This window comes from Cheilinus undulatus, linkage group 20 (genome assembly GCF_018320785.1).
Source record: "Cheilinus undulatus linkage group 20, ASM1832078v1, whole genome shotgun sequence".
NCBI lineage: Eukaryota > Metazoa > Chordata > Actinopteri > Labriformes > Labridae > Cheilinus > Cheilinus undulatus.
In genome coordinates, this window is record NC_054884.1 from 41325578 (window position 1) to 41341682 (window position 16105).

General features: G+C 40.9%; 1 protein-coding gene across 1 annotated transcript; it reads right to left on the reverse strand.

Moving 5' to 3' along the window:
- Nucleotides 1–2073: 2073 nt before the first annotated feature.
- On the reverse strand, nucleotides 2074–15571 carry dpysl4 (dihydropyrimidinase like 4). Its single transcript, XM_041815654.1, has 15 exons — nucleotides 15495–15571; nucleotides 14034–14122; nucleotides 13369–13553; nucleotides 12980–13144; nucleotides 11901–11962; nucleotides 11726–11806; nucleotides 11546–11614; nucleotides 9351–9471; nucleotides 8117–8273; nucleotides 7856–7997; nucleotides 7648–7732; nucleotides 7438–7523; nucleotides 7171–7350; nucleotides 4959–5124; nucleotides 2074–3738 (listed from the first exon to the last, which is right to left on the reverse strand). The coding sequence occupies exons 1-15, from the start codon at nucleotides 15522–15524 to the stop codon at nucleotides 3647–3649; spliced, it is 1710 nt and encodes a 569-aa protein (XP_041671588.1). The 5' UTR covers nucleotides 15525–15571; the 3' UTR covers nucleotides 2074–3646.
- Between the last annotated feature and the right edge of the window lie 534 nt (nucleotides 15572–16105).

The window sequence follows — 16105 nt, forward strand, 5'->3', positions numbered from 1 at the left end:
ACCTTGTGCCACTAAATACCACTTTTTCCTACTTTTCGCCCAATTTTTGCCACTTTCTTGCAACTGTTACTGATTTTTGCCACTTTTATCCCATTTTTGCCCATTTAAGCTACCTTTTGCAATTGAATGTTTTTCTCTAATTTTTCACCTATTTTTGACTTTTTTTTTTGCAACTTTTTACCCTTTTTTTAACCACTTTTATCCCATTTTTGCCCCTTTTCACAATTTTTCTCCCCATTTTCACCAACTTATTTGTTTTTATTTTATTTAAAATATCAGGGACAGCACATATTATTAAACACTTGCATGTAAATATGTATGATTGTAGCCACTGGCTACCTTTGCCACTTAATACCACTTTTTTTCCTACTTTTTTGTCCATTTTTTCCGTTTTTGCAACTTTTACCAATTTTTTTTGCGACTTTTATCCCATTTTTGCCCTTTTACAATTTTTTCCACCACTTTTTATCCATTTAAGCTACCTTTAGCCGCTAAATACCACTTTTTTCCTACTTTTTGCCCATTTTTGCCACTTTTATCCCATTTTTGCCCATTTAAGCTACACTTTGCCATTCAATACAATGCTTTTCCCTATTTTTTTTACCCATTTTTGACACTTTTTTGCAACTCTTTTCCCATTTTTTTAAACCACTTTAATCCCATTTTTGCTCTTTTTCACATTTTTTTCCTCCCCATTTTCACCCGCTTAAGCTACCTTTTGTCACTAAATTCACATCTTTGCCGGTCTTGGAACATTTTTTGCTACCTGTAACTCATTTTTTTGTCACTTCTCACCTATTTTTTGTTATACTTTCTGACCTTTTTTTCCACCTTTACCTCCCAAATGTTGCAGATTTTCACCCATTTTTGTTGCTTTTGGACCATTTTTGTCACATTTAACTTACTGTTATTGCCACTTCAAGCCGTTTTTGCCACTTTTCACATCTTAGATTGTGGTTTTTGCAAAGGTGTTTTTCAACAATTTGGCTCTTTGGTCAAGTAGGGTTGAGTGGCACTGTTTTAAAGTGAAACAGTGATAATGATTATGAACCAATCAGCTGCTGCAGACTGGTTACATACATCTGATACACTTTAAATTTTAGAGCTCAAACAGCTCAGCTAATTCTGGCACATCCGTCCCAACTTCAAAGCTGCATGGAGGATACAGTTTTTAAGACATTTTCAATTTTAGTCATGTGACTAAATACACCATGTCAGCTGACCCATGAGTCAATTCCCAGAATTCAGATGGCACCTCAACGGTCATGGGCAGCCACTCAATTTTACCATTTAGGTGCTCAGGTCATGTTTGACCATTCAATTCTATGGTTCAAGCGCTCAAGTAATGCTTGACCATTCAATTCTATGGTTTAAGCACTCAGGTCATGTTTGACCATTCAATTCTATGGTTCAAGCACTCAGGTAATGCTTGACCATTCAATTCTATGGTTCAAGCACTCAGGTCATGTTTGACCATTCAGTTCTATGGTTCAAGCGCTCAAGTAATGCTTGACCATTCAATTCTATGGTTCAAGCACTCAGGTCATGTTTGACCATTCAATTCTATGGTTCAAGCGCTCAAGTAATGCTTGACCATTCAATTCTATGGTTCAAGTGCTCAGGTCATGGTGGACCATTCAATTCTATGGTTTAAGCGCTCAGGTCATGTTTGACCATTCAATTCTATGGTTTAAGTGCTCAGGCCATGGTCAACCATTCAATTCCATGGTTCAAGCACTCATGTCATGGTTGACCTATTAATTCTATGGTTTAAGCACTCAGGTCATGTTTGACCAGTCAATTCTATGGTTCAAGCACTCAGGTCATGGTGGACCATTCAATTCTATGGTTCAAGCGCTCAGGTCATGGTGGACCATTCAATTCTATGGTTCAAGCGCTCAGGTCATGGTGGACCATTCAATTCTATGGTATAAGCGCTTACTTCATGTTTGACCCTTCAATTCTATGGTTCAAGTGCTCAGGTCATGTTTGACCATTCAATTCTATGGTTCAAGTGCTCAGGTCATGGTGGACCATTCAATTCTATGGTATAAGCGCTTACTTCATGTTTGACCATTCAATTCTATGGTTTAAGCGCTCAGGTCATGGTTGACCAGTCAATTCTATATCAAGCACTCAGGTCATGGTTGACCATTCAATTCTATGGTTCAAGTGCTCAGGTCATGGTTGACCATTCAATTCTATGGTTTAAGCGCTCAGGTCATGGTTGACCAGTCAATTCTATATCAAGCACTCAGGTCATGGTGGACCATTCAATTCTATGATTCAAGCGCTCAGGTCATGGTTGACCATTCAATTCTATGGTTCAAGTGCTCAGGTCATGGTGGACCATTCAATTCTATGGTTCAAGTGCTCAGGTCATGGTTGACCATTCAATTCTATGGCTTAAGCGCTCAGGTCATGGTTGACCAGTCAATTCTATATCAAGCACTCAGGTCATGGTGGACCATTCAATTCTATGGTTCAAGTGCTCAGGTCATGTTTGACCATTCAATTCTATGGTTTAAGCGCTCAGGTCATGTTTGACCATTCAATTCTATGGTTTAAGTGCTCAGGCCATGGTCAACCATTCAATTCCATGGTTCAAGCACTTATGTCATGGTTGACCTATTAATTCTATGGTTTAAGCACTCAGGTCATGGTCAACCATTCAATTCTATGGTTCAAGCACTCAGGTCATGTTTGACTAGTCAATTCTATGGTTCAAGCGCTCAGGTCATGGTGGACCATTCAGTTCTATGGTTCAAGTGCTCAGGTCATGGTTGACCAGTCAATTCTATGGTTCAAGTGCTCAGGTCATGTTTGAAAATTCAGTTCTATGGTTCAAGCTCTCAGGTCATGGTGGACCATTCAATTCTATGGTTCAAGTGCTCAGGTCATGGTTGACCAGTCAATTCTATGGTTCAAGTGCTCAGGTCATGTTTGAAAATTCAGTTCTATGGTTCAAGCACTCAGTTCATTTTTGACCATTCAATTCTATGGTTCAAGTGCCCAGGTCATGTTTGACCATTCAATTCTATGGTTTAATTGGGCAGGTCATGTTTGACCATTCCATTCTATGGTTCAAGCACTCAGTTCATTTTTGACCATTCAATTCTATGGTTTAAGTGCTCAGGTCATGTTTGACCATTCAATTCTATGGTAAAAATAATAATTGATATAAAACATCTGTCATCGGTTTTACTGTTTTTGAGTTAAAAGCTGAAGTTCAGCAGTGATGGGGAAGGGTAGCATCTAAAAGATTAAGTATTTGTTATAATTTTCGTAGGTGTCAGGGTTGGACATCATAGCAGAGTAGGTAGCAGCAGTGTTCTTGTTGGGTTCATTCATAATTAAATTAGCATCATAATACAGATTAACACTACTGGTAGGTTGTTTTGGATTTAAAAAGAGGACTAATTTGATAAAGTGAAGTTCTAGTGGTACAAATAAATTGGCTGAAAGCTTTTCACTACTGGTTAAACTGGAGAGTTTAGAGTTTAGTACCAATTAAAATGTATACGGCTATTTTCTGTTAAAATATGGACACTGGGCTAAAAAGACATTTAGTACCACTAGAAGTTCTTCATTTTGAGAGTTTAGGGACGGACAGTTTTGGACCCAAATCTTAGACTACTACTGGGCTCTAAGACAAGGATGTAATATTGGATCGTCCTCCAGGTGGCGCTACAATCCTCTGAGTGGAGCGACGAGGTATGTGGTCATCTATCTGTGCTCCTAGAGGACGGAAGAGAGGAGAAAATAAAGATGGAGGAAAAACCACACCCACCTGAAAAATCATGCAAACATAGGGTTCATCATTTCACATTGCACTGACCATGATTTTAGTGGCAGTGTTTGGGCCACACACACATACACACACAAATATCAATTCCTCAACACACACTTTCACACCACACTGTGACATCCCTAGAACATACCCGAATAAGTTTTGTTCTAAGTATTTATTTTACTATCCTGCAGTGCTTGATATAACATGATATAATATGATAATGTAAAAATGTTGACATGGCTATACAGCATCTGAGAAAATATCACCACCTACTGAAAAACAATAAAAAATAAAACATTTAAAGGATTTCAGCACCAAGGAATGAAAAAAATTAAGATGAAAATAAATCAAACCGCAATGGCAGTGTATTAAAAAATCTGTTTATATATAAACAGATATAGGAGAAGATGGCGTAAACATCCCCTTAGGGACACAGGTGTAACTATTTTGTTACACAGTGAATTAAGTACTTTAAACATTTTTTTTTCCTGAAATACAAAACTTCATGCCAAAATACTCACCCTCAGCAAAATGTATGCCATATGCATCAATGAAGGGTTGAAAAATTATCAAGTACCAATCACAAAAACTGGCATTTAAGGGGTTAAACTTTCAAAACAGAATGAATATGGTAAGACTGAAGTTACTTCAATTATTTATACACAAAAATTTGGATTGATACATTACTACATATATTTTTTTTATGGCAGGGGGTATTTTTACCCTTAGGGACATGGGTGTCACAATTCTTATACAATTGGACACTACACAAATATCAAAAATGGTTAAAAATCAATCTTTCTGCCAATCTTTGACACACCCGGGCTCAGATAATTCCACCCCCCCCAAAAAATCAATTTGCATGAATGTGATGGAAAATATTTCCCCCCTTTTTTTTTTTTTTGGTCTTAACAAAAAAAAATCAATTTTCATCATAAAAAGTGGCATTTAAGGGGTTAAAATTTTGAAACATAATTTTTATTATGCATGGTGGGGACTGAAGTTACTTTACTTATTTATGCAAAAATATTGAAATGATACATTAATACATTTTTTTTAAGGCAGTATTGTTTACCCTTAGGGACATGGGTATCGCACTTTTTTAGGGATGCAGGAGGGTTAATTACCTGATTTTATCCACAATGCACCTGTGAGCATGATTTACCTGCCAGTGTGAACCCTGACTGGTGGAGGTTTCGGGGGCCAGTCAGGGTTTTAGAACAAGAAGGGCCACGGGTGGTCGGAGTGGGCGGGACCGACTTTGTCATACTAATGACATCATGGACTGGACCATCGTAGTTTCCCCGGGGTACGCCGCGAGCCTCAGCCATCTGGGACAAGGAGAGAAAACTGAAACTAAGACATGGACTTCTAATGGTTGATCAACAGGTTAATTATAGAAATAAAGGTTTAACAAGTCAGTCTGGACCCTATAAGACTAGATTGAACCAGTCAGTCTGGACCCTATAAGACTAGATTGAACCAGTCAGTCTGGACCCTATAAGACTAGATTGAACCAGTCAGTCTAGACCCTACCAGACTAGATTTAACCAGTCAGTCTGGACCCTATAAGACTAGATTTCACCAGTCAGTCTGGACCCTACCAGACTAGATTTAACAGTCAGTCTGGACCCTACCAATCTAGATTTAACCAGTCAGTCCGGACACTACCAGTCTAGATTTAACCAGTCAGTCTGGACCCTACCAGACTAGATTTAACAGTCAGTCTGGACCCTACCAGACTAGATTTAACAGTCAGTCTGGACCCTACCAGACTAGATTTAACAGTCACTCTGGACCCTACCAGACTAGATTTAACCAGTCAGTCTGGACCCTACCGATCTAGATTTAACCAGTCAGTCCGGACCCTACCAGTCTGGATTTCACCAGTCAGTCTGGACCCTACCAGACTAGATTTAACCAGTCAGTCTGGACCCTACCAGTCTAGATTTTACCAGTCAGTCTGGACCCTACCAAACTAGATTTAACCAGTCAGTCTGGACCCTACCAGTCTAAATTTCACCAGTCAGTCTGGACCTTACCAAACTAGATTTAACCAGTCTAGACCCTACCAGACAACATTTTACCAGTCAGTCTGGACCCTACCGGACTAGATTTAACAAGTCAGTCTGGATCCTACCATTCCAGATTTAACCAGTCAGTCTGGACCCTACAAAACTGGATTTTACCAGTCAGTCTAGATTGTAACTCTGGCTTGACATCTGACTTAATGTCTTGAAACCTGACCCTGATCAGAATCCTGAAAACCTAAAATTGTTAAAAACCTGGTTATAGGGGAGCAGGTGGCCTAGTGTTAAAAGGCGCTCCCCATGTACGCTGGTGGCCGGGGTTCGAATCTGGCCTGAGGCCCTTTACCACATGTCTCTCCCCCACTCTTAACCCTGTTTCCGACTCTATCCACTGTCCTCCTCTATCTAATAAAGGCACGAAAATGCCCAAAAATAAATCTTTCAAAAAAAAAAAAAAAAAAAAAACCTCGTTATTTGGTGTTTTAGAAACTCAGAACATCAGGACGATAACTACTTGGTTGGGAGGATTAGCCGTAGGCTAGGAGGATAACAAGGAGGCTAGGAGAATAACTAGTAGGCTAGGGGGTTAACAAGGAGGCTAGGAGGATAACAAGGAGGCTAGGAGAATAACTAGTAGGCTAGGGGGTTAACAAGGAGGCTAGGAGGATAACAAGGAGGCTAGGAGAATAACTAGTAGGCTAGGGGGTTAACAAGGAGGCTAGGAGGATAAGCAGAATTCCACAAGGATAACCAGTAGGCTGTGAGGATAACCAGTAGGCTGTGAGGATAACCAGTAGGCTGTGAGGATAACCAGTAGGCTGTGAGGATAACCAGTAGACTGTGAGGATAACCAGTAGACTGTGAAGATAACCAGTAGGCTGTGAGGATAACCAGTAGGTTGTGAGGATAACCAGTAGGTTGTGAGGATAACCAGTAGGCTGTGAGGATAACCAGTAGGCTGTGAGGATAACCAGTAGGCTGTGAGGATAACCAGTAGGCTGTGAGGATAACCAGTAGGCTGTGAGGATAACCAGTAGGCTGTGAGGATAACCAGTAGACTGTGAGGATAACCAGTAGGCTGTGAGGATAACCAGTAGGCTGTGAGGATAACCAGTAGGCTGTGAGGATAACCAGTAGGCTGTGAGGATAACCAGTAGGCTGTGAGGATAACCAGTAGGCTGTGAGGATAACCAGTAGGCTGTGAGGATAACCAGTAGGCTGTGAGGATAACCAGTAGGCAGTGATGATAAAGGCTCACCAGTCAGATTAGTATCAACCTAGAGGTTTTCTTGCTAACCAGAGAATCTGGACCAATGTGGTAAAGTTATTTACCTGTTGGATAGTTACCTTGCTGCGTGCTTGGATCCTCTTGTAGACGGCGTCAGGGAAAGACTTCCTGGGAATGAAACGTCCATATCTTTCATTCACGTTCAGTTTTCCGTCCTCCAGAACGACTCGACCACCGCAGATCACCACTGAGGCAACACCGCGAAACTCCATACCCTCCAAGATGTTGACCTCCACAGTCTGCACACAGACAGGTGTGGGGTGAGGAGGATGAGTTTATGAGGAAGGATGATGAATGACTGATGATGAAGGTCGATGACTTGTTACCAGGTTGTGAGTCCCTGCAGAAACTGTTTTTGTTTCCTTAGGGTTCCAGACTACGATGTCTGCATCCGACCCTACAGCAATCCGTCCTGGACAACAGAAGAGAAAACTTCACCTTTACATGGTCAAAGAAACCCTTAACATCATCCAGAGTTCTGTTCACCTTAAATCTGGCTAATGGATGAACCTCAGAGTCTTCTACACTAGTCCTACCTTTCCGAGGGTAAATGTTGAAGAGTTTCGCCGCATTGGTACTTGTCACTGCCACAAACTCGTTCTCATCCATTTTCCCCGTAGACTGCAGGGAAGGGAACAGAAACGGGAACCATGTGATCTGGTCTGTTCCTGTCTGACTGTGATCAGGATTTCTGAGTCTAACATTGTGAATATTTATCCTAAATAACCAATATTAATGTCTCACCACAGCTCGGTCCCAGACCACCGACATCCTCTCCTCTATGCCGTTGGTTCCCTCTGGAATCAGAGTGAAATCATCTTTACCCACAGCCTTCTGAGCTGTGGAGAAGCTCGCCTGAGCACTGGACGTTACCTGGAGGTCTCCGCTGGATAAAATGGAGAGAAAGCCCCGTTAGGTTCACTGAAGACAGCTAGGTGGATCTGAACCCACAAAGAATCACATCAACATCACCATGCTAAAGTCTAAAGCTAGAGTGGTACTAACCATGCTAACAGAGAGGTCAGGTACTGTGGGGTTGAAGGGTCTGGATTCAGAGGGGGGCTCATGACCAAGGCAGCTGCTGTTGCCCAGTCTTTGGACCAATACTGAGAGCCATCAGTGGCAAGGCCAGCTGTGATTGCCTCTCCATACACCACCATACCTGACATTTAAACAGAACAATTATGGTTCAAGACAGTCTCACTAGTATGGATGAATGGATGGATGATGGATGGATAAATGGATGATGGATGGATCGATGGATGGATGGATGGATGGATGGATGATGGATGGATAAATGGATGATGGATGGATAAATGGATAGATGAATGGATGGATGGATGATTGATGGATGGATGGATGGATGATGGATGGATAAATGGATGGATGGATGATGGATGATTGATGGATGGATGGATGGATGATGGATGGATAAATGGATGGATGGATGATGGATGGATAAATGGATAGATGAATGGATGGATGGATGATTGATGGATGGATGGATGGATGATGGATGGATAAATGGATAGATGAATGGATGGATGGATGATTGATGGATGGATGGATGGATGATGGATGGATAAATGGATAGATGAATGGATGGATGGATGATTGATGGATGGATGGATGGATGATGGATGGATAAATGGATAGATGAATGGATGGATGGATGATTGATGGATGGATGGATGGATGATGGATGGATAAATGGATGGATGAATGGATGGATGGATGATTGATGGATGGATGGATGGATGATGGATGGATAAATGGATGATGGATGATTGATGGATGGATGGATGGATGATGGATGGATAAATGGATGGATGGATGATGGATGGATAAATGGATAGATGAATGGATGGATGGATGATTGATGGATGGATGGATGGATGATGGATGGATAAATGGATAGATGAATGGATGGATGGATGATTGATGGATGGATGGATGGATGATGGATGGATAAATGGATAGATGAATGGATGGATGGATGATTGATGGATGGATGGATGGATGATGGATGGATAAATGGATAGATGAATGGATGGATGGATGATTGATGGATGGATGGATGGATGATGGATGGATAAATGGATGGATGGATGATGGATGATTGATGAATGGATGGATAGATTATGGATGGATAAATGGATGGATGGATGGATGGATGGATAGGTGATGGATGGATGGATGATGGTTGGATGGATGATGGGTGGATTACTGTTGTTGTCACCTTTCTTTCTGGCTTTTGCGATGACATCAGCAGCAGACTTGCTCATCACCTTGGTAACGTACAGAGGACAGTTGGCCTGTTTGGCGATAGTCATGGCCCGATACACCGCCTCAGTCTCTACCTGGAACACAGGACAGGTGAGTCAGATGATAAATGTGGTGTCACAGGTGAGTCAGATGATAAATGTGGTGTCACAGGTGAGTCACATGATCACAGGTGTAATATGTCTTTGTTTTTTGTGTAACTACTAGAGTCCAAAGGTTTAACATGTATTGGAGAAAGGTGTGGTAGGAGTTGTAGGTTTTTCAGGTGTCAAAGATATTAGAGGTGTTACAAGTGTGACCCCTTAAATACACCAGGTAAGTGTTTTGGTCCAACTCCACTCATGTATGGTATCACCACCAGTTGTATCAGAGCAAAGCATAAATACCTGGAAATAAAAGCTCTTGTCTCATATTCATCGTTTTATGTCAAACCTAAATGCTTTCAGTCTACAGCAAAAATAAAGAAACTAGGACAACTGTTCTAATACTTTTGGAGGGAGTGTTTTTAGGGGTCAGGGGTGTTTCAGGTGTTCAAGTGTTCAGGTTTTTTAAGATGTACAGGTGTTAGAGGTGTTACAGGTGTTACAGGGGTTAGAGGTCTTAGAGATGTTACAGATGTTGTTAGAGGTGTAACAGGTGGTACAGGTGTTACAGGTGTTGTTAGAGGTGCTACAGGTGTTACAGGTGTTGTTACAGGTGTCAGAGGTGCTACAGGTGTTAGAGGTTTTACAGGTGCTACAGGTGTTACAGGTGTTGTTACAGGTGTCAGAGGTGCTACAGGTGTAAGAGGTGTTATGGGTGTTACAGGTGCTTTTAGAGGTGTTACAGGTGTTAGAGGTTTTACAGGTGCTACAGGTGTTACAGGTGTTGTTAGAGTTGTTAGAGGTGTTAGAGGTGTTACAGGTGTTGTTAAAGTTGTTACAGGTGCTACAGGTGTTGTTAGAGGTGTTACAAGTGTTACAGGTGTAAAAGGTGTTACAGGTGCTACAAGTGTCATTAGAGTTGTTATAGGTGTTACAGGTGTTACACGTGTTGTTAGAGTTGTTACAGGTGTTAGAGGTGTTACAGGTGTAACAGGTGTTAGAGGTGCTACAAGTGTTGTTAGAGGTGTTACAGGTCTTACAGGTGTTGTTACAGGTTTTGTTAGAGTTGTTACAGGTGTAAGAGGTGTTACAGGTGTTGTTTGAGGTGTTACAGGTGTTACAGTTGTTAGAGGTCTTACATGTGTAACAGATGTAATTAGAGGTGTTAAAGGTGTTACAGGTGTTACAGGTCTTACAGGTGTTGTTACAGGTTTTGTTAGAGTTGTTACAGGTGTAAGAGGTGTTACAGGTGTTGTTTGAGGTGTTACAGGTGTTACAGTTGTTAGAGGTCTTACATGTGTTACAGCTGTTGTTACAGGTGTTACAGGTCTAACATGTGTTACAGGTGTTGTTAGAGGTGTTACAGGTGCTACAGGTGTTGTTAGAGGTGTAAAAAGTGTTACAGGTGTTACTGGTGCTACAAGTGTTGTTAGAGTTGTTACAGGTGTTACAGGTGCTACAGGTGTTACACGTGTTGTTAGAGTTGTCACACGTGTTGTTAGAGTTGTTACAGGTGTTAGAGGTGTTACAGGTGTAACAGGTACTACAGGTGTTACAGGTGTTGTTAGAGGTGTAAAAGGTGTTACAGGTGTTTTTAGAGTTGTTATAGGGGTTGTTAGAGTTGTTATAGGTGTTGTTAGAGGTGTTTAAGGTGCTACAGGTGTTGTTAGAGGTGTTACAGGTCTTACATGTGTTATAGGTGTCACACGTGTTGTTAGAGTTGTTACAGATGTTGTTAGAGGTGTTAAAGGTGTTACAGGTGGTACGGTGTTACAGGTGTTGTTCGAGGTGTTACAGGTGTTAGAGTTGTTTCAGGTGTTAGAGGTGCTACAGGTGTTACAGTTGTTAGAGGTCTTACATGTGTTACAGGTGTTGTTAGAGGTTTTACATGTGTTACAGGTGTTGTTACAGGTGTTACAGGTCTTATATGTGTTACAGGTGTTGTTAGGGGTGTTACAGGTGCTACAGGTGTTGTTAGAGGTGTTACAGGTCTTATATGTGTTACAGGTGTTGTTAGGGGTGTTACAGGTGCTACAGGTGTTGTTACAGGTGTTACAAGTGAATATACCTCCTCAGGATGAGACAAAACGTGTCCTTCTGGCCCTGTGATGCCGAGACAAAGAAGTTTCTTCTGTTCCTGATATCCAGAACAGTCATTATTCAGAATAACATTAGAAACCACGATTCTATTTATTTTTGTGCTATATTGTTTTCCATGCAGTTTCTTTGGTTCAGGTGTTCATATTACCTCATCGATGATGTCACCATTCTCAGCATAGACCATTGCAATGGCTCCAAGATCCCGAAGGACCCCAAATGCTTCGTAGAGCTAAAAGCGAGGAACAAGAAGCAGATATTAATTCTTTTAAACAAGTAAAAGCAACAGGCTACTATGATTTAACTGGTTCTGCTATAAGGTTTACCTGAGAGTCAGAACTCTGGTACCGATCCTTGTAGGCCATGAAGAACAGGAAGGAGTTCACACCTTAGACCAAAACACAGGAAAAACAGAGTTCTGGATCTGAAAAGACACTGAATTAATCAATAAGAACATTTTTTTAGTTTCAATAACAGAGAGTCTATAGTAACTGTTCTCACCTTTACCTCTAACGGGCGTCTCTAGCTCCTCCTACAGTAACTGTTCTCACCTTTACCTCTAACGAGCGTCTCTAGCTCCTCCTACAGTAACTGTTCTCACCTTTATCTCTAACGAGCATCTCTAGCTCCTCCTACAGTAACTTTTTTCACCTGTCTTTAACCAGCGTCTCTAGCCCGTCCTACAGTAACTGTTCTCACCTTTATCTCTAACGAGCATCTCTAGCTCCTCCTACAGTAACTGTTCTCACCTTTATCTCTAACGAGCATCTCTAGCTCCTCCTACAGTAACTTTTTTCACCTGTCTTTAACCAGCGTCTCTAGCCCGTCCTACAGTAACTGTTCTCACCTTTACCTCTAACGGGCATCTCTAGCTCCTCCTACAGTAACTGTTCTCACCTTTACCTCTAACGAGCGTCTCTAGCTCCTCCTACAGTAACTGTTCTCACCTTTATCTCTAACGAGCATCTCTAGCTCCTCCTACAGTAACTGTTCTCACCTTTATCTCTAACGAGCATCTCTAGCTCCTCCTACAGTAACTGTTTTCACCTGTCTTTAACCAGCGTCTCTAGCCCGTCCTACAGTACTCGTCCTACAGTAACTGTTCTCACCTTTATCTCTAACGAGCGTCTCTAGCTCCTCCTACAGTAACTGTTCTCACCTTTACCTCTAACGAGCGTCTCTAGCTCCTCCTACAGTAACTGTTTTCACCTGTCTTTAACCAGCGTCTCTAGCCCGTCCTACAGTAACTGTTCTCACCTTTATCTCTAACGAGCGTCTCTAGCTCCTCCTACAGTAACTGTTCTCACCTTTATCTCTAACGAGCATCTCTAGCTCCTCCTACAGTAACTGTTTTCACCTGTCTTTAACCAGCGTCTCTAGCCCGTCCTACAGTAACTGTTCTCACCTTTATCCTTAACGAGCGTCTCTAGATCCTCGTAGAGTCCTTCATGCCACCTTGTGATGTCCAGGTGAAGAGAGAAGTCACAGTACGCCCTCTGCTCTGCTGTCTCCTTCCAGAGATCAAAGGCGGACAGTAAGCTTGTCCCCGGCTCTACCAGGACATGGTCCACTGAAACAGGAGACTAACAATAACTGACCATTGACTGATCATAATCTTACAACAGATCAGTAATCACCATCAACGATCGCCATAAAGTGGTCAGGGTTCTTTTTATTAATTAAATATCAAATGTACTGATGGTGGCGGTTCCTCCAGTGAGGGAGGCTCTGGTTCTACTGTAGAACATGTTGTCAGGGCTCTGTATGTTTATAGATATTAAATATCAATCATACTGATGGTGGTGGTTCCTCCAGCCAATGCCGCTCTGGTTCCGCTGTAGAAGTCGTCCGCAGGGTTCAGGCCTTTTTGCGGGGCAAGCAGGGAGGTGTTGGCGTCCACTCCTCCCGGGATGACCAGCTGACCATAAGCATCCACCGTCCTCACGCCAGATGGGACAATCAGGTTCTCCCCTATCTGTCTGATCAGGACATGTGACAGGAAGTTATGATGTCAGAACGAGTACAGTGACAGTCACAGATACTGACCAGAAGGGTCAGAAGGCTTGCTCTAGAGGAGGTTAACTGTCCAGCTAAGTCTGAGTAACCATGGTTACTGAGACTTCAGAACTAGCTTGCTCTAGAGGAGGTTAACTGTCCAGCTAAGTCTGAGTAACCATGGTTACTGAGACTTCAGAACTAGCTTGCTCTAGAGCAGGTTAACTGTCCAGCTCTTATAGTAGGTTTGTAAGTAGTGACAGCTTTGCCTTTTTTGGTCATAACTTGTTGAATTTCCTCCCAGAACTCTATAAACATATGTGCCACACATTTAGTATCCTCTTTTCAACTGTGGATGGAGCCAGCCTTACTTAGGAAAGCTCAACCTTGGCTAGCTACTTTGATGGAATCCCCCTGGAGGTCAGGTGATCAATAATCAATTTGATAATAAATAATATCTTTACTTTATGGTCCCATCCTCAACGTAGACGTCGGCGTAGAATGACTGGTCATCGTTGACAACCTTCCCTCCTTTGATGATCAGACGGTCACCCTGGAACAGACAGAGTGGATTCTGGGTAAACAAACCGCTTGAGTCAAGTAGAGTTATCCTGAAGAATCAAGTTTCAGACTGTTAGACAACATATTTATTTCACTACATCCATCCATCTTCTTCCCTTTATTCCAGGTTAAGGTGGGAGCAGGTTGAGAAGGCCATCCTGAACATCCCGCCGCCAGCAACTCGTTCCAACTGCTTCTGGGGGATCCCAGACCAGACGGGATATTTGATAGAGTTTTAAGAACTAATTTTAACCAACATTGTGTTCCTCCTATTGTTGATATACTTCTACTAATAATAATAAATCTAATAAAATATAGTTCTACTAATAATAATTCAAATAAATTATACTACTATGCTTCTACTAATAATGATAAAATAATTCTAATAAATTAAACTTCTACTAAAAATAATAATGCTGATAAAATATACTACTACTACTACTAATAATTCTAATAAAATATACTTCTAATAATAATAATAATTCTAATAAAATATACTACTACTAATAATAAAAATTCTAATAAAATAAACTTCTACTAATAATAATAATTCTAATAAAATACACTACTATGCTTCTACTAATAATGATAAAATAATACTGATAAATTATACTTCTATTAATAATTATAATTCTAATAAATCATACCTCTACTAATAATAATACTACTAATCAGTTATACTACTATGCTACAACTAATAATGATAAAATTATACTAATAAATTAAAATTCTACTACTAATAATAATTATGATAAAATATACTACAATGCTATTAATAATTATGATAAAATAGATAATAATAGATTAATCTACTACCACTAAAAAATAATAGTAACCATAATTCTTACTATTATAATAATGTAATTCTATTATTAGAATGAAGTTAAAATCGGTTTCTGTGTTATACTTTTTCATATTTAACATTTATTTTGTTTATTTGACATCATTAGATAAATTCTATAAATGATCATTTATTTTTTGGTGTGATATTTTGATCACTATAATAACCCTCTGAACATCCTTATATCTGTTAGACCGAGCTGATCCGGACCGAGCTGATCCGGACTGAGCTGAACCTCTGAGTCTCTCAGCGTGCAGGGCTCTGCAGACGGCGTGTCCCGGTGTTACGGCTTAACTGGTGACCGTGTTATCTGCTGACTCTCGGTTTAAACCCAGAGAGTAACGTCAGACACCGACACCATTTAACACGGTAACCTTTCACACCAGTACACCGGCTCGGTCCCCGGTGATTGACGGGCGGAGCTGCAGCATCCTCTGATCTAACCCGGCAGTACGGCTCTCATCCAGCTCGGCTCGGTTCGGCTCGGCTCTGTTCGGTTCGGCTCGGCTCGGGTTGGACCTACCGCGGGTCTTGGGCTGTTCTTCTTGTTCATCCTGATTGATCAGAGCTGATCGATCCGCGTTCACTCACTCCTCTATTGTTGTTCCGTCCCCTCTGACGTCAGACACACAAGCACGGGGCTTCCGGAAGAGACCTTCAAAATAAAAGCCCCAGACCGCTCCCTGCTTCTCAGCTGGAGGGTCATTATTTCAAAATCAGTAAACTCTATCAGTCCTAACATCATGCTCTTATTTTGAAAGGTCAGCAGAGCTCAAACTGGTCCAGACTGGGATCGTTTTAAACCTGGACTGAGGCAGATTTTTAAAGAGGACTCTGTCTTGTAGTCATGGATGATTCTGCACTTCCTGTCTAACTTTGCACCATTGTGTGATTATGTATTTTATTTATTTATTTATTTTTAATATTATGCTTGTTTTGTGTATGAGGGAATATTATGTACTTTAAAAGCAAATTAGCTGAAGCTACATCCTGTCTAATCAATACTCCATCACTTTATGATATTAACTGGTGATTGATTGAATGTTTATTAAAAAAATAACTGCATTATTAATCCTTTTAATAATCATGTATTTTTTAAATAATTGATCACATGAATGATGCTTGTTTTAATTA

Coding starts and splice junctions, on each gene's coding strand:
- dpysl4 (XM_041815654.1), bottom strand. CDS start 15,524: ATGAACAAGAAGAACAGCCCAAGACCCGCG. Junction 11,615..11,725: donor ATGGTGACATCATCGATGAG/GTAATATGAACA, acceptor TCTGGATATCAG/GAACAGAAGAAACTTCTTTG. Junction 3,739..4,958: donor GTCAGGGTTCACACTGGCAG/GTAAATCATGCT, acceptor TCCGTCCTCTAG/GAGCACAGATAGATGACCAC.